Source organism: Chaetodon trifascialis, chromosome 14 (genome assembly GCF_039877785.1).
Source record: "Chaetodon trifascialis isolate fChaTrf1 chromosome 14, fChaTrf1.hap1, whole genome shotgun sequence".
Lineage (NCBI taxonomy): Eukaryota > Metazoa > Chordata > Actinopteri > Chaetodontiformes > Chaetodontidae > Chaetodon > Chaetodon trifascialis.
The window spans coordinates 21,153,822-21,181,817 of NC_092069.1; the positions used below are offsets into that span (position 1 = coordinate 21,153,822).

The 27,996-nt window shown below is 44.4% G+C and overlaps 1 protein-coding gene across 4 annotated transcripts; it reads right to left on the reverse strand.

Moving 5' to 3' along the window:
* Nucleotides 1–213: 213 nt before the first annotated feature.
* Nucleotides 214–27,884, reverse strand: stxbp5b (syntaxin binding protein 5b (tomosyn)). 4 transcript variants are annotated; one of them, XM_070978692.1, is made up of 30 exons: nucleotides 27,375–27,884; nucleotides 25,870–25,967; nucleotides 22,231–22,312; nucleotides 21,731–21,831; nucleotides 20,177–20,311; nucleotides 18,333–18,396; nucleotides 16,610–16,693; nucleotides 15,356–15,479; nucleotides 14,974–15,052; nucleotides 14,162–14,316; nucleotides 13,955–14,027; nucleotides 12,883–13,030; nucleotides 12,679–12,746; nucleotides 12,523–12,563; nucleotides 11,658–11,878; nucleotides 11,289–11,473; nucleotides 10,785–10,910; nucleotides 10,396–10,547; nucleotides 9,631–9,714; nucleotides 9,146–9,208; nucleotides 8,989–9,045; nucleotides 8,837–8,884; nucleotides 7,685–7,735; nucleotides 7,367–7,495; nucleotides 6,411–6,650; nucleotides 5,281–5,638; nucleotides 4,992–5,157; nucleotides 4,217–4,328; nucleotides 3,748–3,968; nucleotides 221–3,661 (listed from the first exon to the last, which is right to left on the reverse strand). In XM_070978692.1, exons 1-30 carry the CDS (start codon nucleotides 27,522–27,524, stop codon nucleotides 3,620–3,622), a joined length of 3,657 nt encoding a protein of 1,218 aa, XP_070834793.1. In that variant the 5' UTR covers nucleotides 27,525–27,884; the 3' UTR covers nucleotides 221–3,619. The 4 variants fall into 4 exon arrangements, with proteins under 4 accessions (XP_070834789.1, XP_070834790.1, XP_070834792.1 ...); XM_070978688.1 differs by lacking the exon at nucleotides 9,631–9,714 and having other exon boundaries at nucleotides 214–3,661; XM_070978689.1 differs by lacking the exons at nucleotides 7,367–7,495; nucleotides 9,631–9,714 and having other exon boundaries at nucleotides 214–3,661.
* Nucleotides 27,885–27,996: the final 112 nt, after the last annotated feature.

A 27,996-nucleotide genomic window follows, 5' to 3' on the forward strand; every position in this document is an offset into this window, starting at 1 on the left:
GTGACATAAAATCAGGGAGGCACCAGTCTGTCTCTCAGCATTATCAAGGCAGTGTTGGATCCCGCTAGACGGTTCTCCAGCAAACACTTAAATCTAAAGCCAATGTCTATGACATAGGACATAAAGAATTTCCGCATAAGAATCAGTGAAGCGTTACTTATAAATGAATTCAGCGACCAAACTGGGAAACAACACACAGAAAACACAAGGCAAAACATCTTATGATTGGTTTTACATTTATTTTCCATTGCACAATAATATATATATATACTGTATCTACAGTCTAAATTGTTTGTGGCAGCAGATTAAGTCAGACATCCATGTGAAATTTATTTTAATAAAACTGTACAAAAATTGCCTACTATGAGAAAATACTGCAACTCCACAGATATTCATCCCAGAAGACAGACAGATGGATGGAAGTATGGCGACTGAGAAACCCTTGAGTTCTCCTGCACGGTGCTGTGAGCTTAGTTTTCGCTTCCTATGCGTTTCTACAGCGCAGGGAAAGCAAGAGTTGTCATGAAGCAAACAGTAACATAAACAGATGTACCAATAAAATAAATATATTCTCTCATACTTAGACAATTAGCATGATCAAATCAAAATGGGACACGCGTCTGATGTGTGGTGAAAACTTCGGTTTTGTTCATAGATGGTAAATACAAATGCCAGAACAGACAATCTCTAAGAGGGATAATACGTGGTTGTTTCAAGTTTGTAAACACTTAATAACATGCATCCTTCAATGTGCAATAAGAGACCATTTAGGACATATATGTTGCAAACTGAAGCACTTTAAAGTCGAGGCCACACTTTGTAGAAAGACTCAGCGGCCCACCGAGAGGACATGACTCTCCTGCAGTAGCAAAGCTTGAATCTGAGAAGAGTATGTTCAATATATAACCAGAAAATGTTTATTGTCATGTCTGAATGGTGGATAATTATGCATAACCATTGTTTGGACGTTAATGTGAGTTATTCTATCCCAAAATTATATTAAAGGTATTCATTTTTCATAGATTGTTGAAATGAAAAGTATATATATTTGTTTTCAAATATATAAATATATCATAGCATCATTAAACTGACGTTGAAAACAAATCTGAGAGTGAAGCAATCAGCATAATTGGCAAATGACATAGATAAGCATAGGTTCTGTCATGTTTTGGTCCTTTCAAAAATAAGACAATGGGACAAGAAAAACTAAACACACTAAAAATCATACTAACAAAATTATTTTAAGTACAAAAAATAGTGCAAAACCCACGCAACTGCTCTTTGAAATGGGTTTATCTCAGTAGTATATAGTAGATTAAAATGAGCCAGCTATGAGTGAAGGGTTGTATTCCAAAATGTCATATATCCACTTTGAATAAAACATTTTTGGTGAGACTGACATCTCTGTGTCTCCTTCATATATAAGATTTAATACTCTAAAATCTAAGAAAATGGATCAAAACTTGATTTTACTTCATGCCTGTAACCACTTTCCAGGAGTCACCTGACTTGCTTTGGTGGATATCTCAGTTTGGAATGAAACTCTTCAAATTCACTTTGCCTGTCCTTTTCAAACATATATAGAGAGTAGTTATGCCCATAAGAAGAAGCTCAAGCCAATCTACTATCCCCCCTGCCCCCTGCACACAGTAGACTTCTTAACTTAAGAGTGCTGTACTCCAGGCTGACTCTTACCATTTTGGGAAAAATCAAGACAACTCTGTGAAATTAAGCAACTCTTTGGTGTCGGAAAAGAACATGGCCGCAAGCGTACAGTATGTCACGTTGCCTGAACCTGCACTGTCAGATTTGTGTCCAGCTGTCCCGTTATTTACAACATTTGGCAGCAATCTGGACCAACAAAGTCTCGTCTCTCCTTTCAAAATAAAAGACCGACAGGTAATGCTCCTACACTGACACAAATAGCAGCATATCCTCGCACCTCATGAAAAAGAAATCTAGTTACAATGGAGTTCTAGTTAATCACATTGGAAAACACTGTCAAGCAAAAACAAAAACCTCAAAAGACCTATTGTAATACACTGCATCTATGTAGTATTATAAATATTGGCGCCCATACACATATTCCTGAATATATGTATGTTCACAAACACACAGACATACACATAGGTAGAGGTTAGCATATATGCGTCATGAGGCAAAGGCAGAAGAGAAACAGTTTTTAAGTGAATGCTCGAGAGAGAGATGACCAATGGCACTGCGTGGGACACTCTGTGGTGCTTGGTCACTTCTACTGGCAGCTACGAATACAGAGACAGCATCACCATTTCCATTGTGCTGTAAGAGACACATGCTTTTTCCCTACACATTGAGAAATGAGATAAAAATCAACTTCAGCTATGACAGAGTGCTGAAAAGAAACCTGAAGATGTATAGATAGAATCTTTATCACAAAAAGCTTAAAATTGTAACCAAAATATACATTTATGCTAATCCATATGAAGGACAATCTTTGTCTCGCCCTTCAACACGTCATCCTTCTCATACGCCACGTAGCTACAGCCCCTTGAAAGCTAGAAGAATATGAGACCTTCAGGGGGATTCCAGTGTGTCGACTCTTCATTTTTCTGATAGATCAGTGTAAACTCTTCATCAGGGGTAAACATTTTCAGCACTTTTTAGCACATTTAATCGACAAAGGAAAAAACTAAAACTGAATGCCCAACATACAAAGTTTTTACTTCTCATCCATTAAACTGTTCCAATAAATAATTCAAAATAAAACCAAAGTGACTCTCTGAAAACACGCCATTTGTCTACTTGGCCTAAAACAACTTGGTTGGAAAATGCTGTAAAAGGAATGGTCGGTGATGAACTAGTGTACTACCAGCCCTTATTCGGTGAGAGGCAATAGATTCATCATCTCCCCGTCTGTTCTCTACGGTTCTCTAAGTGCTTAAAAGGCCCTTTCTGGACAAAAACAATGACGAAAACAGACGAATAAAAGGTCAGAGATTAAACTTCAAAAATAATTTAGACCAGAAAAACAAACATACACAGTACAGTCCTCCGTTGATTCAATCATTCCTATAGAAACTTACATCTTCATCGACTTGATTAGATTTGAAGGACACGGGGGGTCATCAGACTTTTCTCCTCATTTAAGTCCACTGTGTTTGGCAGACACCATAAAGGGCAGAGAAAGGAAAAAAGAATAACTGCAATCAGGCCTCCACAAGTACATGTTTTTGCAGAATTGTGTTTCCTCTTTCAGAACAAAACAGCAGAGTGTGTAGATATATATATGAGATATATATGAGTGCACGTCTGATGGATATGAAAGGTCCCCTGTCTCCTGTTCGGCGGACTGATCGTGAACACTGTTGCTCTCGAGCCAAATGGACTACGGGCTCCTCTTCTTCCATTTCTTTCCATTCTCCTTACGTTGGGTCGGCCAGTGTCTACTCCGGCAATCCTCCGGTGACTGAGGTAATGCAGAGTGTATGATATTGTGCTGAGAATAAAAGCATGAGTCTGTTGAGCAGAACCCCCCCCCCTCCCGTGGAGAGAAATGGAGAAGAGAAGAAGAGGGACCTGCAGCTCCTAAGAGACACTGGTGTTTGCGTGATTACAGAGTCCGATGCTCCACACACTGCCATCAGAGCTGGTACCACTTCTTATCTTTGTACTTCAGCATCATCTGAAGGGAGAAGAGAGGAAATATGAGAGCTGGAAAAAACAGGAGTTGACCTGAAAACAGCGCTCAGAGAAACGGCTCATGCGTACATCGTGAGCATGTTTGGAAAAGGACTCCGCGCTGGCCATCATGGCGGCCGTTCTTTCCTCCAGCTCGCCCAGCTTCTGCCCTCTCTCGTCCAGCGCTATCCGAGCGCGGGCCAGGTCTCCCACGACGCCGGACGCTGCGCCCTTCATGCCCTCCATGCTCCCTGGGCCCGGGATGTGCTGGGCCAGGCTGCGGGAGGCCTTACCTGCAGCTGTTTCACCAACTACCAAAGACAAAAAGAGGAATCCATTTAATGTGTTGACACATTCCAACATTCATCTCCGCATGTTCAGAGAAACATCTGGCATCCTGGTGATTAAAAAAATTGTCCTGTGACTGAAAAGTATCCCACCCGATTCCAAAAATACCTCTGACTGATCAGTAACACTAAAAATAAACTGGATCATACATGTAAATGTAAGAAAATATGTAAAATCATTTCCCTGAAATAAATCATGATTTGATACTCACAGAGGTCCTCCCTGTCCAGAGACTGAGCTCCTCCACCGAAAAGGCCTTTGAAGAAACCTCTGTTAGGAGCCTCTGGTGTCTCCACAGGGGTAAATAACTCACTGAGCATCTCCTGAGGAAGACAGAAGCATCAGTACGTCTATTTCAATCTATATTCCCTGTGGAAATATGGACTGACCTATAAAGTATCACACTGGGTTTCTTTTCTTTCTTCTTAAATACACACCAAGTCATTTCAGGGGCGTATAATGGACATGAAATTATGTAATATCAGTTTTATGAAAAGAAGTGATAGCGTCCCGTCTACAACCCTGATTTCAAAAACATTGCACAGGTAAACAGGCTCATTGGTAACAGGTGATAGTATCATGACTGGGTATGAAAGGGGCGAGGATGGAGCGAGGTTCACCGCTTTGTGAACACATGATTGGATAAAGGAGATTACTACATGAGCTAAAGTTTTTGTTTACATTTTAAATGGAGTCCTAACTTTTTTTTGGAATCAGGGTTGTACTTGGCCGCTCCACCGAGGATGCCTGTTGTAGGCATAATTGGTGTTGTGCCTGAAGATTCATTAGAGTGATGCATTATGTTGAAGTGACATTCCACAGTCCAGAAAGCACAATAAATTCTCTCCACAACCATTTTTCATTGAAGTTTCTTCCCTCCCAGCCTACATGGAAAGTCTTTTCTCCACAGTTGGAATTACTGGATCTAATAATGAAACACGAAGTCAAATTTTTCATCACTCATCCACTAAGTAAGAGTGTCTGACCTGCAGGTTATCGCAGGTCTCCTGGCTGTAGGTGATCCTCTGGATCTCGGTGGCAGAGGTGAGGTACAGGGCCTGACCCAGGTTGGAGAAGCAGAACGTTCTGGCGATGCGCATATCTGTCAGCGGCAGGTAGTTCACGTCCAGCAGAGGCCTTAGACTGGGTAAACTGTGACGATACAAAGACGAGCCATCATTTCACACGTACTTTAACTTATTATGATAAGTTATGATTTTAGCAGACTCTTTCAAAGTAGACACAAATACCAGTAGAAGCTACTGGAGATTATACCTCAGAGTCATGATATGTCCGTTAGCACAGAAACAGGCAATGCAGTTAGCTCCGGCCATCTGCACAACATCAGCCCTCAGCACAAAGGAGGTCTCTGTGATGTTGTGTTTGTAGATGCGGGTTTGGGAGGGCATGGCCACCACCTTGGCCTGTTTCTCCGAGCACAGCACGGCGAACTGGGAATCTTGACCCTCTTGCGATGCGGGAGGGGAGGCCGGCCTGCGCCTCCGGCTCTTCTCCCTCTCTTCATCTGAGGCATTTGAGTCATACCATGGCTCGTAGGAAGGGGGCAGCAGAGCTCCAGTGGCGTCCAACAGGGCCATAGTCAAAATGCCTCCTTTGAGACTGACCAGAGTGCCTGAGGATCACAGAGGTATTGTTTTTCATTTGGATTAGAGACAGCCTTCAAATTACCACAGAATAATTCAAGATCAACCAAGAGGACAGCAGAGCACGGTACAGTAGATATCTTCATTTGGAACATCTGCACATTAACTGTGATGGCAAATAAATAAAACCTCAATGAACAGCCACCCAACTGTCAAACTTCCTTCCTGTCCTGCACTCTGCTTAATGCACCTGATCTGCCTTTTTCTGCTATGAAACATCAGTAAGAGAAAAGATATTTACACATTTTTAGTGCAATAAAAATATCTTAAACCTGGCATGAACTTTCACTTTTTTTTTACACTGAATTGGCCACAGTGTGTGGACAGTTAAATTCTGTTAAATGAATACATAATAAGTGATTCCTTGATAACAGGAGGTAGAAGTGGTTTCTGGGACTGAAAACTGATCTTTCTGGAAACGAAACTCCTTACACACACATTCTGTGTGACCACAGCTTCCCTCTGTCCCTCCCTGCCACCACTTCCTTCCTAAATTTTAACGACTCTTCACAAAAAAACCACCCAGATATTTCAGCTACGAAGGTCAGACAGAGTCATTCTGATGTCTGAATTCCTGCTGCGCACACAGTAGCTAGCTTCCTCAGATCTGTTAGGAAAGTGTGGTTTTAAGAGGCTTTGCTGCAGATTAGGGTGGGAGATACTGTAAGTCCTGCACTGTTGCTTCAGCTCCAACTGTGCCCCCAGTCACATGCAGAACTCCACCTCAGCTCAGCGTCTTACCGCAGGAGGAGATGCCAACTGGCTGCTGCAGCCTCTGGTCCCCCGCGGGCGGCAGGCTGAGGGCCACCATTATCACAGAGCCCTGGGTGGTTCCCACCAGCAGACAGGGGCTGACCAGGCTGTCCACCTTCCTGGGGAAGCTCTCACAGAAGTGAAAGGCGGAGATGGCCTCTCGAGATTCTCGGTCTATGCTGGTTACACTTGAACTACGTGAGCGGGTGAATGAGTTATCCTTGGCATCTGGACAGCAGGACAGGAGTGAAAAATGAGAGAGTGAGGAAATGATTTGTGTGAAATGAACCGGGCAAGAAGTTTACAGAGGACTTCTCCATGCAAACGGGAGAATTAGAGATGTTAATGGCTTGAAATCCACTGGATTTGAGCTATGTTCTGTGACCATCAGTTTGGTGGAGCACATCTTCAATCAGTCTTTTATGGAAGTAACCCAGTACACCAGAAAGCTTTTTGACATTGAGAAGCTCTTGCACAGTTTTCCACAATGTACTTTTTTTGCAACCAAATTTGACAACAACATTCTCAATGTGAAAAAAATGTGCATGATATCCTTGTAGTACTACAGGGACTCCCAAGGAAGAAGTGGTATTTAAGGAGCGAGAATTATTCATGCCTCATTACTGTGCTGACGGCAGATGAAACACAAGCTTTTGCCCTCTTTAAAAAGCTAATGAGGGATCCCGACAGAAACACAAAAAGATCTGTGACACAGAGGGGAAGGCCAAACACACCGCCCGTCATGTGTGTTCTCCACAAGGAAAAACTGTAAATAAGAAAAGTGCAGTCAAGTCGGTGGAGCTTCCTCGAAAACAATGAGACGGTCATTGTGAGAAGATTAGTGTCACATGTCAACCCATTCAGAATAAAAGCCCCAGCAGTGGTGGGGGTTAGTACCAGTTATCCCACTTCAGACCAAGTCAGACCGTGGCTGGTCCACTCACAGGAGTTGGGGGCTGACTTAGTTCTACAGATGCCCCCCTTCTGGCACATCCTGGCTGCCGCCTTTCCTTCTTCCACATTACAAAAGCGCTTCTTACACGTGAGTGAGCGCCATCGCTGGGACCTCTCCTCTGCTCACAGTGCAAACAGAGAGTTCATATAATATCCAGGAGTCTCACATTTACACCAACATGCCGTCAAATATAAGCAGGTCGTGTTTTACAGCCGTGAACTGAACACAAAGCAGCAGAAGATTCAAAAGCAAAACCTGTAAGAAAATGTAAGTTCTTAGAGGCTAAAATTCAGTAGTTGTGGCTTACCCATGTCTGGCTTTTGCTCGCTAGACGAGCTAATTTTCCGTGACATCTTGGCTGCAACAGAAAAAAATACTCCTTTTTTATTTTTTTGATCACTAAAAATGGAAAATCAAAGACGATTTGAATAAATTACAATCAAAGATTCTGTCATTATCACCTTCGGTAATTTGTGACATTGCTTTTACTGTGAAAATCAGTGAGCAATCACTGAAAAAAACTCTGATCATGGGTCATTCTTAAGAGTGGTGATAAGTACTGAAGGACAACTGTTGAGGACACACGTGCAGCACATTACGGCATACATGGGACAACTCTTACAGCGTGCAACGAGACTCCTCGTGGCTTTCTAAGAAGAACATTCTGATTCCAAAAACACTTCAGGTGCTTAAAAGCTGGTGCTTTTAATGTCGCTGCTTGTCACCAGGAGCGTTGCCAATCTAAAGTATAAAACCCCAAAAGTTGCCTGGTGCAGTCTATAACCACCCTTAGAGAAACCTTGAGAATACAAATGAGGCCGAGCGGCATTACAGACAACCAAAGGGCCTGTAATGTCAAACAAAGCAGGAGGCAGACAAGAAGTGAAGTAATTGCAATTCAGTGAACACAGTTATGCAAAGAGAGTGGGAGGAGGAAAAATCAGTGGGTAGCCAAACAGTTAACACTGCACTGAAACCCTGGAATCAGAAACACGCAGCAGTGTCGACAGTCGAAGGGGATTAATTCACTTAAACGTTTAAGTGACACAGTTAGACATTAGTACTGTAAAGGATAAGGCATGAAGCAGATTTTCTATGCTCTGAATGAGTGAAAAGGAAACATTTGCCAATTTGGCCTATCATGCTCAATCCAGAGGTGTGGAGCAACAGCCGACAGCTTTCTAACAAAAATCTGCATAGAAAATCTGAGGCCTGAAATTCCAAAGCTGTCCTGTCATGCACTGGGTAAAGACTCCTGATTCATTTCACAAATCAACTATGCAAACCCCCCAAACCGCGTGATTAGTAAAAATCCATTTCTTGAATGCGCTTCTTTCTCTCATTGGCACAAGATGCACAGACTGACGCAGGATTAAGGCACAGTGTGGTTAGAACGCTGTCATTCAGAGAGGAAGAGTGAGTGATCAGAGAGGAGACTGGAGTCTGGAGGATACACTACCAAAGTCATTGGCAACCGTCTTGGAAAAGCGTCTGCTTTTGAACTTCACTGGAAATAAGGTTCAAAAAGACACATCAGATAACCGCAGCCTTTTTTTTTTTTTTTTAAATGCTTAAATTTACGGGGACATGCAGCTCTTCACGATACAGTACCCTTCTCTATGAACTTCTGTTTTCGTTCATCATCTGAATTGCAGGGTGAGGCAGATCCTACATGACAAAGTGAGGCATTTGAAAGAGATGTTTTTCAAAATAATAATCAGATCTGGGCTTTTTTTGTATGAATCACTCAGACTCCAGGAAAGCTTACCTGAAGTAGGTGATTTGCAGCGGTCTTCTGAGGTGTTGGACCCATCGTTGGAATCACAGAGTGCTGAGGGAGCCACAGAGATTGGGATTAGACACGTCAGAATTAGGACTACAATTCATATGTAGTAGAAATAATAAAGGGTCACCTATTTGAACAAAGGCAGGGACAGCTACCCATACAGTGTAGGGAATAATGAAGTTCACTTCACAAATCTAGAATAAATCTGTTGGCTCAAGGCCTCAGTACAGTTTGTCTACCGGCAGGGTTTAAAGATACACTGTCTGATTTTGTTAAAGTGCCCCAAAGTCTCAAAGTTTCCTCCCAGCTCACCGCTGATGTCTTTAAAAAGTCAATAGTGAGCTTTGGGGCTTTGGGGATGGCATCTCAAAATCAGGGAGTGTATTTTCATGAGACAAGGGGAAGGCTTAGAGGAAAGAAATGAGACTGCAGGGGGGAGGAAGAGCTTCTGACACAACATGACTTACTGAGGTGAGATGGGCGTAGTTTTTTCACAGACTCAGAATACAAGTTAGAAAGTCTGGACATGCAAGACGTCACAGTTGGAATGTCTTTACCAAATCACAGAGAGAGACCGACAGGAAAAACAGTGAAACAGAAAAATGAATGGACGTCATAACTGCAAAAGAAAAGAAAGATGAGTCTCAGAGGCTCGCTGCTGGATTTCTAACTGTAATTAAACAGTGAAATGTATCTATCAGACAGCATTCCTGCAGTCTGCATAGATTAAAAACTGTTTTTGATGGCAGAGAACCCAAATAAGTGTTGAATCCAGCAGCAGACCGCTGAGACTGAAAAGAGTGAGTACAAACAGTGAATGACAGGATGAAAAGGCAGAGACAAAAACACAGTAAAAGACACGAGACAAGCAAATCTGGATGAATTGTGTGTTGTTTTATCGTAAAAAGGAACACAGCATCCACTGTGTGCATGGATCATGAACGCACATGCTCCACTGTCTCCGGTTTGTCCAACTGAACAGATGGAGAATCTGTCAGTGATGCCCCCTATTGAGGCACAGGAGCTACTGCAGGGGGCAGTGCTCATGGCGCGAAGTTACGGCCGATGCCAAGTGTCAGCCCTGCCTTCCTAATCCGCCCCGAAACAGCCAGAGCCAGAGCCGCTCAGCTTATTGTTAACTGCACGAAGTATATAAAGCATTTATTTCAGGGTTGTAATGTTACCCGGGGCGGGTGTTTAGCTGTGGGGAATGACCGACGAGCGGCGCTCACCTCCAGAGGGCTGTCGTGGTTTGCGCGGGGAGCGAGGCTGCTTCTGGTAGGGGTCAGATGGGCTGTACAGCTCCAACGTGCCCATGTTGAGGAGCAGAGCTTTCTGGAGGTAGTTCACCACAGCCAGACCGTTACTGTTTCCAAACACCACGCTGAAACGCACAATGATGAGGGGCACGCTGAAGTTAAGACTCCAAGCTATGACACACGCAAGCTTATTTACATTTGTACTTTAAAAAATGGTTGCTGCCTTCTTTGTGTGACAGGATGCCTCCTGATGTGCACAAATACAGCTCCTGGACGGGGATAACCACCACTATCAAGACAAGTGTGAGCATAAAGCGATCTCAGGTCAAAACATCAAGTGTACATATGGTATGTAGACTTACAGGCCGTAGGAGGAGTTGATAGCCAGGCTGGTGATTGGCTGAGGTGGCTCCCCGCTCACCCACACCAGCTGGATCACCAGCTCCACCTGGTAGCCCGGAGACTGCTTCAGCGGGGAGCTCCGCACCCTGCATCAAACACACAGCGAGATGAGCCAGCAGGCTGCACTTCACCCTGGAATGAATTATCGCCAGTCGGGTAAGCCACACTGACAATATCATCAGTTTTTTTTTTTATAATTGCTATTCCCTCTTCCACCTTTTACTGTCAAAACATTCTCATCATTTTTAATATTTTTAGAAAGAGGATTATTTTCCCCTGGTGTACCGATGTGGAAATTATGTGGATTGAGCAGCTGACTGGAGGGAGTGAATGGAGGACTACATCACTTACTTAAATGACCTTTGTGCCATCTGTTTTCAGTGGATTGAGTGACAATCTCCTGCAAAATGACTGGAATGAATGATCCAAATTCAACTTTTTAGCAAAAAAGAAATTGTCCGTACTGCAGGCATGGTATATTGTCCCGGGGTCCGTCGGAGGAGTTGCTTCCTGTGGAGGGCTGAGTGGGAGGCTCGCTCTCCTGAGGGCTGGAGGAAGCTCCCGGGGTGGGCAGGGTGGGAGTCTGCTCCCCTCCTGGATCGGGGGAGTCCCCATCGCTAAACTCACCCTGCATCCGCACCTCCAAAAGCTAAACACAGGAGATGTGTCAAAAAGGCTCCTTCTTGGATATGCTGACGTCACCTGTCAAAACACCTGTGCATGCATCTCTTTTGGCCTCGGGCGAGATTCGGATAGTGAGCTGGCTGCTGTCAGACAGAAGTCTCAAGGCTGAGACTGAAATAATGATGAATATGAAACAAAGGTTCACCCACCTGCACAACTTCAGTGGTGACTTCCTGTTTGCTGAACCTGTAGACGATAATGTGGGCAGAGACCCCGGCCACACACAGCATCCTGCTCTCAGGGCACCAGGACAAAGTCTGGATTGCAAACGGGTCCTCCTCTACTATATCCGTACTTGGCTTCTCCTCCTTCCCACGAGCCCTCTCAAACACCTTGGCAGTCTTCAGCTTGTACAGCACTTGAAGCATTACTTTGAGAAGACACAGTGATATTCAGTTAATCTATTATTTGATATTTGACCAGAATTTCTCCCATTTGTTCAGGACACTGACACCTTAGACATAGATGGTTCCTTCATTGATCCCAATTTGGGAAATTATTTAACCTTCTACCTTCCAGGAAATGTGAACTGGCACCAATTTATTAACAGAAACCCTGGAGTGGGCATACTCATTTATGCAGATGACACCGTTTTATATACACAAGCTTAAACAGCATAATGAGATGCTCCAAAGCTCGCGATGGCCATGGCAAATGTAAACGTGGTCAAGTCTGTCTTGTCAGCAAAACTCTGTGAATGTGCCACAATGAATGCTAGCATTCATTTCTAAGAGGAAAGAAAGACTAAAGTTCAACAAGATTATTTAGTTAAAATAACAAACACAACTTAAAGGCAAACTATAAACTCAAAGTCTCTTCAATTGGTGCTTATAGAAATGCATACGATAGCAATCTTTCTTATGTGCCGACTTAAAATGGAGACGCATGACTTATATCTGCAAATCCAACATTTCAGCAAATCTAGATCAATATTGTCACTGTAATATGCTTGTATTCAAAAGGTTATACAATTAACAAGAACTGAGTATTCTGCACAGCATGAATTTTACTCACATGCAGAAGCATCCCAGAATTTGATGGACCCATCGGCATGTCTAAAATGGGGAGAATAAAGAAAACAATGCGATCATTTGTTGACTGTGTCATGTTCGTATGTTAATAAAAGTCAGTGAACCAACTGATGAAGCCATTCATTAATTAGTCACTGACCCAGTGATTATGATCTCTGGGTAACTCTGAGTGCCTTGGCCCCAGTTTCCTCCACTAATGGGCCATTCCTGAGAAAAGAATAAAACATTTTTAAAAGTTAGAAATGCAGGCTTCTTTCAGCTGTGTCATCAGTTTAACTGCATTATGTATGTCTCCAGAAACACCAATAGATTTTAAACACAGCCTACACAGAGCGGTGTTTACCTTCTTGCTGTAACCTTGTCTCTTTTGCCGGCTGCCAACAGAGTAAAGTGCAGGAATAAGGTCAGCGGGGCAGTCGGCAAAGTACTCACAGCAGGTCACTGGTGACTCATGGATAGTCAGAGGATATGGATTCTCAAATATTGGGTACCTGTCAATGACAATGAGACAATGTGCACTAGGTGAGACATCTTCATGATATCTGCACTTGTCCATCAACCTGAGATGCTCACCAGCAGGTTTAAATGTCCCATGAAATGCCTTCGATAGTGTCATTTTATATTTGTTATAGCTTTATTGGGATTTTAAATGTTATGTAAATGTTGAACACAGTGCTACCGCTGCACCCTGACACCCAAATATAGAGCACACTTCAACCAGAGTCACTGCTGCTCCTGATAGGCCGCTGCCAAGTTTCAAAACATCTACAATCAGCTGGGACGAATTTGGAAGCTCTACTGTGTGCTATAACAAACTCCAGGACTGCATCGTCATCATTTATGTTGGCTGGATTCCCCTCAATTCATCAAATTTACTAAGTGATATCTTTATTTACACCCACTGACAGAGCAAGGTGGGACAGCAATATAAGCGCTCACACTTTTCAAGGAGGAGTCTATTCTTATCCGCATAATTGGCATAAAATGGTAAATAGAGATGCAACACTCCCAGGGGAAAATAGTAATAAACATTTCAATTAAAGCAAAAAACATAATGCTCGACTGCAAAACAAACCCCTCCGGTAATTAATTAAGGTTCGACATTTTGTTTTTTGTGAGACCTTTAAAGAATCGGGTCAGCAACAGACATAATTGACTGTGACAGCTCTTGTGGGTCCCGTAACTTCATTATACTTATCTGACATTATAAATTCATTATCACAGCTGCAGAGATGGAATGACTTTGTGTCCTTCATTTTCTGTTCATGTAGTTAAATCTGCACATTTCTGACTGAAATGATCAATACAGTTAAAAAATTAGCAGTGTCTCCTCTGTGCTGTCTGTTAACGCAGTGCGCTTGATCTTCTGTGATGCACAACAACAACAATCTATATTTAGAAAGCAGAATAATCACCCAATCTGTCCGAGGTCTATCACAACTAAATCCTTCTCGAGGAGGACCACCACGGCGTAAGGCTCCTGAAAGTCTGGAAAAAAAAAAAAATATATATATAAAAGAACAGCACATAAGTAACCAGGATAATGAGGTCGTTTCAGTGAGTTAATGCAGACTCTGAGACAAACGGACAAAGCCTGTCCCGAGCGGAGCGCTGCAGCTCACCGTTTGGATATGGAGTTTCACACAGCGTCAGGAAATCGACGATGGGGTAGTCCATCTCCAGGACGGCGGTGCTCTTTCCGTGCATCACCGTCAGACAGGCCCTCCTCCCCACTGTATCGTAAGACAGGCCTCCTGACAGGACCATGAATGGGTCCCTGAGTTCAGGCAACAAACACACACGCTTTAATTGCTTATTCAATACAATTTGTTGTGAAAAGCTACTCGGTCCAATGGTAAATGGGTGAAGAGGGACACTGAATTTTAGACTGTTGTGCTTTCTCTGGAGATTCTTTGCCCCCATTTCAAGAGCATCTACGATGGGAGGAGCTTACTTTTTAATTATAATGACAACTATATTAATCCCTGTCCTCTAATACCTGAGGAAAAAACGTAAGGGATAATTAGATCAGCTTCTGTGAAATAATTTTTTATGTCACGCTCTTTTAGGAAAGTTTTCTCTTTTTCATTCTGTGACCTTGACGTAACGAGCTCCTTCTCTTCAGACGGGGATCATTCTGTTAACGGCGCTCGCAACGTGATTGACACGTGACCTCAGCGCAGTCAACAAATCATTTGTCGTGACAAAAACCATTAACTAATGATCACAACAAAACAAAACCTGTGAAAGCATAAGTAATTAGACAGCCCTCCGCCTAATTTCCATCAGCAGAAGGAGACGATCAAAAAGAATGGCCTGTTGGTAATACGCTGCTTCGATAGAATAACAGGAAAGGCCGCTTTCAGTGCAGGATATGGATTCAACCCGGAGTCGGTTAAGACACAGGATGGGCGGGGACTGCCATCACACTTACCCAGCCCTTGTTGTTTTGTACTCCACCTTCAGGATAGGCTTGCATGGTTCTGGCTTTTTTCCGTCCTTAGGCTGCTTTCCTAATGGAGGTCAAATGGCAACAATGCATTTCATTTTAATTGCTGCTGTTCACGCGTGGACATGCCGCCACCATCAATCTGCTGTCAGTCACACCTCTAAGATCGGAGGCACTTTGAGCTACAGCATGTGCTTTTAAAGACATACTTGGCATCTCTTCAATATGCCTGTGCGTGTGTGTGTGTATGCACAACTGTGTGTGTGTGTGTGTGTGTGTGTGTGTGTGTGTGTGTGTGTGTGTGTGTGTGTGTGTGTGTGTGTGTGTGTGTGTGTGTGTGTGTGTGTGTGTGTACAGCAGCTCGTACCATGTGGTGTGATGATCTGTGCAGGCTTGGCTGGAGCTCTTACATTCCATGTGGTCAGAGTGCCATCAGAGTGGCTGCAAACAAACTGTTTACCCTCGTGGTGCCAGGCTACTGAGTGGATCGCCTGAAAGATACGCAGCAGCACATCATCACAGAGTCATAAATACAGCGCATGCACATTTTACAGCCGTGCAACAATCATAAGTACATGTGCAGCAGCTCTGTGTGTAACCTATTTAAAAGGACAAGGCTGGATTATTCTGCTGTGTTTTTCCTATTTTCAACAAATCCCATTGACGAGATGAAAACCAGCAGTCCCTCAATCTGCCTCTCAAAACCCTCTGACTTCCTCAGCCCGTCTGTGGCACTCAGCCTCAAGCACATTCGCTCCTGTTGAAGAGATAACTCTTTGAAAAAGGATCATGAATGCACACTTTCATCTTTAAAAAAGGCTGAACGCTATCCCCAAACAGCTGGGCACTGGAGTTTTTAAGCAAAGGTGACAGGAGGAAGTTGTGTATTTGTTTGGGACTATTTTCAGGTGCGGATTAGTACAGTTTTGGGGCACTAGCAGATCTCTGGCAACAGGATGGTGTGTGTGGGATTGGCTCAGAGTGAACTACGGTGAGTGGGTGTTAATCAGATTAAGGAGCGCGTCATCCAGTGCGACAGTGCGGCTCATTCGTGTGTTCTTAACAGTTTCTGAACAACAATGGAGCTCTAAGGCACAGAGGAACAACACAAACAAGGGCAATGCTTTTTTTGTTTTTGTAAAATCAGTTCATTGTTTTGTTCTTTTCATGGGATTTCATTGATGGCAGTACAATCTTTAAAAGTGCTGAAGCGCTGATGAGTTGGGGAAAAATGCTCCTCATATTTATGAAACAGAGAAGGAACATGATCAAAGAATCTGGCAAAACTTTGTATAGTCACTTCACGTTATTAGCATGATAATCTAGAGAATTTATTTTACTTATTATAATCGTAATTCCAGTCTGTATATGACTGATAAACTTCACTTTGTAATACTCAAACAACAACAGACGTCACCCGACGTGGAAGCTCCTGAGACAAAATCTCAAGGGTCTCAGCGAGCAGCTGTCGAGAGCCACAGGTCAATCGCACATGATGGAAGCGACACGTTATGCAAAATCTACGGAGACCAAACATGTTGCAGGCACGACAGTGAGAAAACCCTGAACGAACCAGCTCGTGCCCTCACAAGAACCGAGCGGGGAGGAAATAATGCCTTACCTCATCATAATTGTAGCGGTAGTCAGCTTTTTTGCACTTCAAGTCCCACAACACCACCACCCCACACTCAAATCCAATCAGGAGCTGCAATAACAAGAGAAGCAAAGCACAGCTCAGCTGACTGCGGTGAAACCACATTCTGCACATGTAACTCAGGCTGGCGTTGACACGTCCGCGTGTTCAAAGGATCTTTAACTGGACATGTGATCTCCAATCTGTTCATAGGCCTTTTTTTCTTCAAAGAAGTACAGAATTTTGTACAAATTATAGCAAAAATATACAGCACTTGTCTCACATGATGAGGAATCTAGTCATGATAGAAGGAGAGCATGGAGTTTAGATATTAAAGAAGCTGAGTGGGCGACAGCTTGTTTAAAAGATCAATTACAAACCATTAATACTCGAATGAAACTGCTACAGCACAAGTGGCTAATGAGGACATACATAACCCCCGAGAAACTTAATAACTGGTCCCCTGGCACTCCAGATACATGTGTGAAGTGTTTGACTGAGAAGGGTACCCTGATTCATTGTGTATGGGAATGTCCTAAGCTGGTAGCTTTCTGGAAAATGGTTGTCCGCACTCTAAGTAAGATTACAGGTATTCAGGTACCCTGAGTAGCAAAGCTTTGTATTTTAGGGATATACCCAGATGGCTTTTTTGTTAACTCTAAGTGTAAGAATCTGATCAACGTTGGTGTCCTGCAGGCCAGGAGGATGGTTGCTCTGTCTTGGAGAGAGACTGAAGTATCCTCTACACTCTTGGATTAGAGAGATGGCAATGTGTGTTATGTTAGAAAAGCTGACCTATGTAATTAGGGGTAAAGTACAAGATTTTGAAGAGGTGTGGGCACCCTTAATGGACTTTCTCAAGCAATAATGGATTATATTTGTCTGTAAGGCTATTGAGTGTGACAATTTTATTGTTTATTTTATTTATTATTTTATATATTTTTTGTGTGCTATTATTATTATTATTTGTATGTGTGTGTATGCAGTGAGATCTGCTTGTGTGTCACTGTGCAACTAGTATGGTATGTGTGGACATTGTTCCAAAGAAAAAAATATTACAGAAAAAAATAAGCATTTCCAAGAAATGAGTACCAACTCATTTAATGACTTGCTCTGTATATACCAGAAGATTTTATAATAGCTGTATGAAATTACACAGTGTTTGGTTTCCAGGGGAATTTTAATCTTATTTAGTAAATAAAAAAAATAAAAAAGATAAAAAAAAACACTTCAAGTAAGCAGCATTAACCTGCTGGATTCAATCAGAAAGGGATGATATGGGCATAGAAAATTAGCTAGCAGGGCATCACGGCCACATTCCTCACTGAGGGGACTAACAGGTGCAATGCATTCTGGTCCACTGTTGCTAGAAAACAATCAGCATCTTCCTCTCTGCTGATTTCCTCTGTGCAACACTGTGGAACGTTTCCGTAAACGCCCAGTCCAGAAAGAAACCCGCTCTCTTTCATTTTCACACCAAAATCTGATGTTTACCAATGATGTTTGAATTAGTCGGGAATGTTCTGCCATCGCTCTCCGTCGTAGCTGCGCAGGCCTAATGACATTGTGCCATCGGCGTCGGAGCAGTTATCCACAGAGAGGAGACAAGTGCGCTACCAGAAAAAATGCTACGGTTTGCTACTGTGCTACTGCTTTAGCTTTTAGGGCTGACATTTATCCTCGCCCCACAGGTCCTGCACTGGTCAGTTACCTTTCCTTCATCCATGGGGTTATCACTGATGTGCACGACAGGCCCTGGGTGTGTCTTGGTGGATCTGTGCAAGTTTTAGGGACAGAAGAGAAACAAAACGAGAGCGTGTGTAAATTCAAGGATACTCGCGTTCTGCAGACTGACGTGATGTGTGCTGGGTGAGTAACATGTGTTTGATAAATGCTGTCTAAAAATACTGTCGAGCTTTTAGTGGGGGGGAAAGACAGGGAGGCAATTAGGGAAGACATCTAAAAAGGAAACGAATATCCGCTTGTGCACAAAGAAAAAGAGCAAGAATATAAGATGAAAATGTGCATCAGAGAGAGAGAGAGAGACAGAGACATAACATATGAGAGAAACAAACAGAGAGAGAGAGGGAGAGCAGGGTCACATGAGGGTCTATGAGAGATTATGGTGTGTGGAGACAGCATCACCGTGGCAACAGAGCAAGGGGCATGGAGGAAGTGAAGGTCTGGCCTAAAGAAAGTGTTGCTGCCTCTGAATGTGGTCTGGCTCCAGCGGCTAATGATCTCATAGCTGCTGATGAGTCGATACAGTCAGAGATGTAGCAGTGAATAAAAAGCAGGGATGGACCGGAATATGAACTCCAGTCGGTAATCACCGCACGAGCCGACTTCAGCGGCGCGGACGAGCATTTTTAAATACCATCATGGCGATAAATGGAAGCGTGCGGCACGCGTGTTTGAGCGCAATTTAAAACTGAAAAGATAGATGAACATCTGCACGGACAGCAAAGAGTTTGAGCTCAATTTAAGTGGGCTCGCTTTCCACTGCGACTCCATACATGATCATTAGGACCATCGGCTGTTTCTGTCCACCGCATGGGGCCCCGGAATGTGAATTCACAAGTTTGCGGAGACAACAAACTACGAAGCAGAAAGTGATGAAAAGACGTCTTCATCAGAGGTTGCACAAGTCGCCTACAAAGGACTGAATATCATGTTTTAAACCTCACGCTGCAGCCGAGAGCCCGTTTCTTTAATCACTTTCACAGTCAGACAGCCTAAATCACTCCCCATCTCCACTGTCTGTTCTGGAGACATTTATCTCAGCTGATGGCATACTTTGGTGTTCTGACACTTTCAACTCGCAGATCTAAAACAGCAATTTATCAGATTTCACCAGCAGCCTCACGCACACACCTTTATACTCGACTTCCAATTTTAGCTGCCAGTCACCGTCTGAAACTATTATTTCTGAGCTCACCGCTGGGCGCGCTGGAAGAATTACCAGAAACTTCCACGAGCTAAAGCGTCTCATTTTCCCTGAACATAACTGTCACGCCACCAGTTTCTGCGCGCAGAATCAGGACGAGTACAACCAAGACAGTTCGACGTTACAAGGCGGTGTGTTGGGTGATGCTGGTTTTATCCACTGAAATCTAATTTTACCTGCATGTGGCGCCTGCCAAGCTATATCTGAACCCCGCAGGAAACGCAGTGCCTCGTTCACCTGTGCACAGGATGTGATGTAAAATTCCCTCTGATCCTTCCAGTGGGTGTTTACACGGGGGAGTGGGTGACACAGGATAAGTCGCCGGGGTTATCAAGTGGGCACTTCCTATCATGGATGTTCCGTTAAATCGGGCAGCAAACACCTCCAGAAGTCTCGACAGCAAGTTCTGGCATGGCACAATCCCCACCTCCATACCGCCCTCACACTGATCAGAGCTACAGTACGCTCAGCTTACAGGACGCGCTGTCTCTGCAGACACATTCCTTTGCATTTCGGAGTTTCCTGGTCGAGCGTCAAATCGCATGAGTGCGTGGAGAAGATATGCAAATGGTTTGAAGCTAAAGGAGGAAAAAAAAAGACAAACTCACAGTTCGATGGCTTTGTTCCACATGATGACGTAGCCTGAGAGAGTGAAGGACTCCACGTTGACGATGTGGATGTTTCCCCTTTCTGTCCCGATGTAAAGCCATTTGCTCTGGAAGGGCAGGTGGCAGTATGTGATTCTGCAGGAGGAGACCAGGATCCATCACAACCAGGCTTTTCATTATCTCATGACTCAGTCTCATCAAAGAGTCACCCTCGTCCCTAATCACGCTGCTCCAACTGGAAGGAGTAGCAAGTGACTAAGATTTAATTACAAAGGCCTTGCTCTGTGTCACACTAATGAAGCCGGACTATACATAGATCAGCGGGGGGGATAGCGGAGTAAACATTGCTGTCTTTTCTCAACCCGCAGGAAGAATCGTTCAGTCACGCAGCACGTTTACGACGTCAAATGGGCTGAGCTGAAGTTAACTGGGCGACTGTTTATCTGTCCGCACATCATACGGGATGTCTCAGGTGAGACCTCGTGGGATTTTTAATTAATCATTTTGACTAAACTTAGGTGACACATATATTCTTGCCCTGTCTTTCTGTATGAAAACTGATCAGACAGTTAAAGCTACATGAGTGGATTTTGTTGACAGCATTGATTTCAGGCCACTTTTGCAACCACCTGATGAATGCAAATACAATGCTCGCTGTCCTTTTAGCTCTGATTTGGTCTCTCCAACAACCTCTTTACATCTTGCATTAAAATATGTCTCACATCCAGTTTGCATCCTAACCCTAACCCTACATTTACACCTGATATTAATAAGTGTCTCCACAAAAGTGTGGTTGCACCCCAATATTATTCTGGTATGGGAGACAAACGCCCAGACGCAGCATCAGTGCCCTCGCAAAATAGCGTTTATCATAATGTGGGGGGAACTTGTTTGAGGAGGTGGCACTTCGAGTAACAGAAGCAATTAATTAACCTGTTGTTGCTCCTTGTTCTGCATAAATTAACATTAGTCTCGTGTTTTTTTTTATTATTATTACAATATAATTTTGGGGGGGCTGAAAAGGGGGCTAAACAGCTCTGTAGAGTTGGGTAATAATTCTCTGTGGTGACACCTTTCACTTTGCACGAAGTCATGTGAAAAAATATCGATTGGTGCCGCTTTAAAGTTTGAAATGTTAAACTTTGAGAAAACATGATTATTGAAACACTATACCACAGATTCATCACCTGTTTACTGATTCAGTTTTAGAAAAGAAAATGGTTGATGGTTGGTGGACAGACGGCTTGAAAACTTTCAGAGCCAGAGATAAAAATCCCCAAAAATGAGATATGATCAGCTGGAAGGCGCTGGCATTGAACGCTGACCTCATGCATTCACTTTGCATGTTTGTTTACAGAGGAAAACCCAAGTTTTGCACAACCACAAGAGGACGCTAATGCAGTATTTCTCGAGACCTGATGATCAACAACCCTGCTAATTGTACACCGAGAAGCATGTGGCCAGCTGTCAGCGAGACTGCTTCCAAATTTTGTTCACACCTCAGAGTGACAGATGCTGCGTCACCACAGATAGAGAAGCAGAGCGCTACTGTACCTCTCCCTGTTGAACTTGAGAGAATGCAGGATAGCTGGGATTTTTTGCCTCAGGTTCCACAGGTGGATGCTGTCATCAGCTAAGGCACTCACCAGCGCCCCCTGTAGGGAGGGTCAGAAACAGGGGGGAGTTATGTGAATGCACAAATCCCCTCGTGGAAGGGTACAGCTATCATGAGAGCATTATGGAGGCATGTGGGTCACAAAACTAGTGTTACAGCTGAATGAACTGATGAATAGAAGTGATTCATGGCCTACAGACATTGAATAAGCACCAGAGTCAATGGTGCCTGCTACAACCCCGATTCCAAAAAAGTCAGGACGCTGTGTAAAATGGAAATAAAATCAGAAAGCACCCCTTTGCAAACAAATGTTTTTTCACAGCGTCCCAGCTTTGTTGGAGTCGGGGTTGTAGTAAGAACATGAATAGACAGATCGGAGTGAAGGGGTGAGGGGGAGGAGTAGAGAAAACCAAACAAGGAACAGGTAGTGACAACAAACCTCGTTGATCAGGAACTGGAGCTGGATGACAGCAGCGCCGCTCTCATGCTGACAGTAGCACTCCACACCCGCACGGCCGAAGCTAGGAGTCAGATGGGTCAAAGAAAAGTGGACAGCTGCCGGCGAAATGTGGGTAAAACCCTGCAGACATGACACAGGTGATCTAATACAACAATGTATGTGTGGACAAGTGTGTGCTGATCACAAAAATTTCCCAAACTAAATCTAAGGTGGTGCTCTCAGTTTGCATTGCTGGCAAGAACATGAAACAGCTCAAACTAGTGAGTTATAAATAAAATCAGTGGGCCCCGTCTGCCTTATTTATTCACATGCGTCAGCCAGTACTGTATGACAGCAACGTGATAAACTTAACTCTCATCTCTCTCTCCATTGGACGGTGACGTTCAGGAGAATCCCAGCCGGCTAAAAGTGGCTGCCGAAAACCAGCCGGACGATCCGTTCAGCCAGCAGTAGATGTCAGGCCTCGGTTTGAACTGCGCGTGAACTAAAAGAGGAGCCGAAATGACTGCATGCGTGGCAGAAAGACGGCGGCCACGGCGGAGCGCTGCCATGTACTGTAAGCACCAGGACTGTACTGTAATACATCCCACCAAAACCTCCAAATACTTTCACAGAAAATGAGCAGCACCGCGAGGAAAGGCTTGTCTACTCCAACCAGCCTTTAATCACTTTCACAGACAGACAGTATGTACCAATCGTGCACAGAAAGGAGGAAGCAGCAGCAGCAGCAGCAGATCTAATCACAGAGACAATCTATGCAGACAAAAAGGTGCACTGCTTTCCGTGCCCTTAATGTGATCATGCCCAAGAAACCCTCCAAAGATAGAGAGTCATGCTCACGATCCGAGTCCACTTTGAGCTGACAGCGTAGCACTGTATGCCTGAACAGGGTTAGCCGAGCTGTGATCAAACAATCCCTCAGTGGCTTAAACAAACTAAGGTGGGGTTGCAGGAGACCGTTTCAGGACAGGCTCAGCAGTGGGCATCGCTGCTGCACAAGGATGGAGGAAAACACAGACTTTCAGACTTTAAGCCGGCGCCAGGCGAAGGCTGCTGGCAACTGAACTCACATTCACCCGTGACCTTTCTGTCCAGTTTTAGCTCATGGCCCCACAAGTTCTGTACAACATTTGTCAGAAATATTAATGGATATCATGTCTCCGCAGGTCCACAATGGAGGAGGAAGAGTCATTAAGTCTGTTTCATGGCCTCTGGTCGTGAATAAATAAGAACAGAGCGGCGGTCTAAAGAGCAAAAGTGTTAATATGCAACACTGCTGTGTGTTCATACTGCTCACATCAAGCAGGATCACTTCAGCAGCCTTAAAACTGTTACTGCGTGAACCCCTCGGTGCACACCAACGTACAGGTGTCTACAGTCTGAACTCGTTCTGATGCAATGTAGGTTAATGGTGCCGCTGAGCCGAGCTACCGTCTAGGCTAGCAGGAAGCTGATGAAAAGATGAACCTCAAATAAGATTTCATCACCGACGCGAGCAAGCAGAGCATCCTGTCGGCACTTCTGTCCACGCTTCATGATCAAAAGCGTTACTGCCGTCACGTGAGCCACAGGTACAAACTACACAGTCTGTCAGCTGAGGCCGTTTTAGACTGCAGTAACCGTTTGCCTTCATGACGTCGTTTCATTAGCAGGACATATGCTTAGAAGACTGTGTCGGCACAGGAAGCCGAGTCACACCAGTCAGCCATGACTGCACGTAACAAAACATCTTGCTGTGAGGCAAACAAAGTTTGAATAATAGCTCCTTTCATCATCCAAACAGCCATTTTTAATTTGTTTCTAAGATTTCAGCTCAAGAAATGAATCTAGAAAAGAATCAGCAGATTAATTAAAACTGAATGCAATATGAATCATCCATTTACTATTTATAGACACAGAATTCTTCATATTGGATTAAAAAAAAACTGTTTTCACCTTTGATATCATATCACAAACAGCTACGTACTGAACGCGCTCTGCACTTTGTTCCTGAGAGTCTAAAACATCACACACGCTGAAGTCGCCCTCTGAAAATCATCACTTCCCCCTTCGGTAAACCAACGCGGTTCACCGCAGCATTTCAACATCAGCAGGTTCTCTTCTGTAGTCAACTGATAATCATCGTGACAGGAAATTATCTTATTGTGCTCGCTGACGAATGAAAAAAAAGAGAAAATGTTCTCTGCAGCGTTTCTTAAAGTCTGCCTTAAAACATCATTAACGCCTAAAGAAGAGGAAGCTGCAGGCCGGTGGGCTGATCATTTTAACGTACTCCTGCAGGGGAAGCTCACCAAAAACAAACTTCTGACTTCCAGCATGACCAGTCAGCCGCGAGAGCATATGAACTAAAATGCAATGTTGCGAAACATTTAATCCATTTTGTACAAACTTTCCTTTTTTCCTTTCAAAGGTTCAAAACATTTCCTCCATCCCTGCGTGGGTCTGAGCACTGCACAGAGCTGGGGACTGTCTTCGGTAACGCACTGATTAAAACACTGTAGTAGAGACAGATCTTGTAAAAGCAGACATTTATTGCTTGTAGACACCTCATTGAGCTTATGTCTACTGAGCTGTGGCAGCGTTTCCAAACTCCGGGGGCAATGAGGTGGATCGATACAGCCTGTCTTTTGATAAATGGACCTATTGCCTGAATGACAGTAATCCCATCAGCTCCACCTTGCACATTAGGACAACATGGAAGCAAGCAGTGTGTGTTCTCCGGGAGTCGCCCTGTAAACACAACACTCTCTTAATCTGGAGAGTGGATAAAGACGAGGATGGAGCCACTGCTAATGAAAATCTAAATAAAGCAGATGGTCCTCCCATGCAGCATATCAGCACAAGGGGGAACCCTGAGCATGCACGCTAATAGGCCAATTCTAAAGACATGTTGTAAACAGCACAAGCTGGATATGACCAGGCTATCAGTTTTATTGCTGTGACTCATGGAAGTTGCTCGCTTAGCTGTAAAAACTAATTTTTCTCCTTGAATACAAACAAATACAAAACTGACTCCCAGCTGCCCGGGAAGGGGGTGGGTGTGGGGGTGGGGGGGCAAGCTGCACTGTAGCAGCTTGACTGTGTGTGTGTGTGTGTGTGTGTGTGTGTGTGTGTGTGTGTGTGTGTGTGTGTGTGTGTGTGTGTGTGCTGTGCGAGTCCAGTGATGTTTACAGCACACGTGAAGTGGCATGCTGGCAGAGGCTGGGCAGCACAGTTGATGAGGTTGGCTCCTCGGCATATGGCAGAGGAGCTGTTCATGCCACTGCAGAGATACCACTAATGAGCCTGGTGCTCCAGGAGAAGGAGGCGGCTGTCTGCACAGCAACGCGCCCGAGCTGGTGTCTACCTCTGAGCTCTTCACTTTTACTTTGCTGCGTTGGATGACAGCAGGCAAAGACGGGTCACTTACTGTTTGAATTCCCCAGAGTTTGTGGAATGCTGAAGGGCGACTTGGTCATGTGACATTCGCGGAAAAGATGTCAGGAAGTCAGACATGAGCCGGGCGTGCGTTGTTTGTGTGTGCACAACGCAGGGGAGGGAGGGAGAATCATCCAAGCTTTACTTTCCTTGTGTGGCCCTCTTCATTTTCATTTTCCAGTGGAAAAAATAAAAGGATACAGCCTCAAAGCTCCAGACTGAGTCCCGACGGCCAAGATTTTCTGCACGGGGTCAAAAGCCATTGAGGATGGTTGATATGGGAAGCCATGACGCACAGTCTGCAGGAAAGAGCAGAATTTATATTAAACCTACAGTCAGCTAATCAATCATCTTCTACAGGCAAGCTGGCATTACTGGAGAAGAAAAAAAAAACATTACCATAATCTCCCAGAAATGTAATCCATCAATGTGGAAAATTAGTCTTATTATCAAAGTAAATTAGATAAAGCACAAACATTAGTGCAAATGGGGACTGGAATATTTTTCTCATATCCGCCTGACGTGTGCAGGCTCAATCCTGTAAGACATCAGTAATAAATTCATTTTATCCATCCTAAGGCTCACATTTTCAGCCACGGAGTGCACTTCATTGCCAGGATCTTGCAGTCCCCTGGCCACCAAAATGTTATCATCGTCATCAGGCATCTATAACTCAATTGTTTGGGGTCAGAAAGCCTCGCCCGGCCATCCATGAGCTCTGTGCAGCCTACAGCAGCATTATGTAACAGGTAATGCCGTGGCCCTGCAACCTGGGGGACCTGACCTGCTCTGCTCCCAGCTGGGGGTGGGGGGGTGGGGGACTGGTGGGCTGGCGCTCCCAGATGTTCAAAACATTTCACGCAAACCCCTCCGGCCAGACCTGACGGCTAGATTATTAAACCGTCAGTTTCCAAGTGTGTTTTAAAACCCTCGCATGCTTCACGCTCACTGAAAGACTCCAGGAGACGCTCTTTTAATGTGAGTGAGGGGACAAATCCACAATCCTGTTCAGCGTAAAAAAGCATTGCAAAGGTTGAGCTGAACTAACATGAGGCTTCAGCAGTGTGAGTGAGAGAAATCAACCAAAGTTACCGTCATTTAAGCACAAAATATCAAAAAGGAAGGCTGTAGCATTGAAATACACTGACTTAATTAGTCAAACAGACTGTGGATTTTGTCCTCCATCTCTACATCATCTCAGGAAGGGATCTCATCGCGGCCAGCAGGGACAGGAGGGGTTACACCAGCAGCCAAAAAACCGCTTTTAGTGGTCATGCATGTGGTGGGTGATGACAGACTTTACATAAATGTGAACCTACACTTTAACTCAAAATGGTCCTCCCTCCTCAGTCAAACTGCAGGGAGCCGAAAAACAGTGACTGGAGGCGAAGATTCAGTGCAACGCAAACAGCCACGATGCTAAGACAGCCCGGATACAACCGAGGGACACAGCCAAGCACGGCAATGGATAATTAAAAATCAGCCCCTGTTAACATCCCCACAGCTCAACTTGGGCTTTAATATTTCCCCCACATTTCTGCTGTGTCCTCGGTGCTATGTGCGTACACTCATTGAATCCCCATCCCGATGAGCGGTGCTGATGGATGAAAACAACGCCAGCGTTTGGTCACGCTGCTGTCATCTGACTGTCAGATGAAAACAGTCCGTGAACGTTAGCTGCTATTAACGGGGAACGAAAAACCCACCTTGCAAAGCTGAAATTGTTCCGACTGGAGAGTCTCCTGGATAACGTCGTTCTCCCTCGGAGTACCCGGCTGGGCAGTTGCGGAGGAGGAGGAGGAAGAAGAAGCCGCTGTCAAGCCGTCCAGCACCTTTCTAATGTTAAACTTCTTCATTTTCCTCCGGTACAGACGCGACGTTGAAAAAAACGGATCAAGCGAGCTACCATAAATTGGATAGAGAGGGGGTAGCTGCTAGCTAGTTAGCCGAAATAACGCACAGTTAATATCTTTCTGTATACATCTCACATGTTATGGAGGGTGTTGCCAGCGCACTCTCCAAAAGCACCCGAGACACGAACATTGATTTAGCGAGTCCTTGCCGATATCAGCGTTAATCCGCCATTAATGTGGCCAGCTTTGGCGTTATTCGATCGGGATCAATCGTTTCCGTGAGCTGTTTCCCCGGCCAGGGCTCAGCGGGTAGCAAACTGGCTACGGAAACGCAGCGAACTGCAGCGCGGACTGAGTCTGCGCACTGCGGTCACCCGGATGTTGGGCCGGCGTTACGGTGAATTCTGTGACCCGTCAGGTTATGTGACCTCGGCAGGATTTTCAGCAAGCAAACGCCTGAGCCAGAGCTGTATGC

Coding starts and splice junctions, on each gene's coding strand:
- stxbp5b (XM_070978692.1), bottom strand. CDS start 27,524: ATGAAGAAGTTTAACATTAGAAAGGTGCTGGACGGCTTGACAGCGGCT. Junction 18,397..20,176: donor TGGAACAAAGCCATCGAACT/GTGAGTTTGTCT, acceptor AAACTTGCACAG/ATCCACCAAGACACACCCAG. Junction 10,548..10,784: donor ATCAACTCCTCCTACGGCCT/GTAAGTCTACAT, acceptor TGTGCGTTTCAG/CGTGGTGTTTGGAAACAGTA.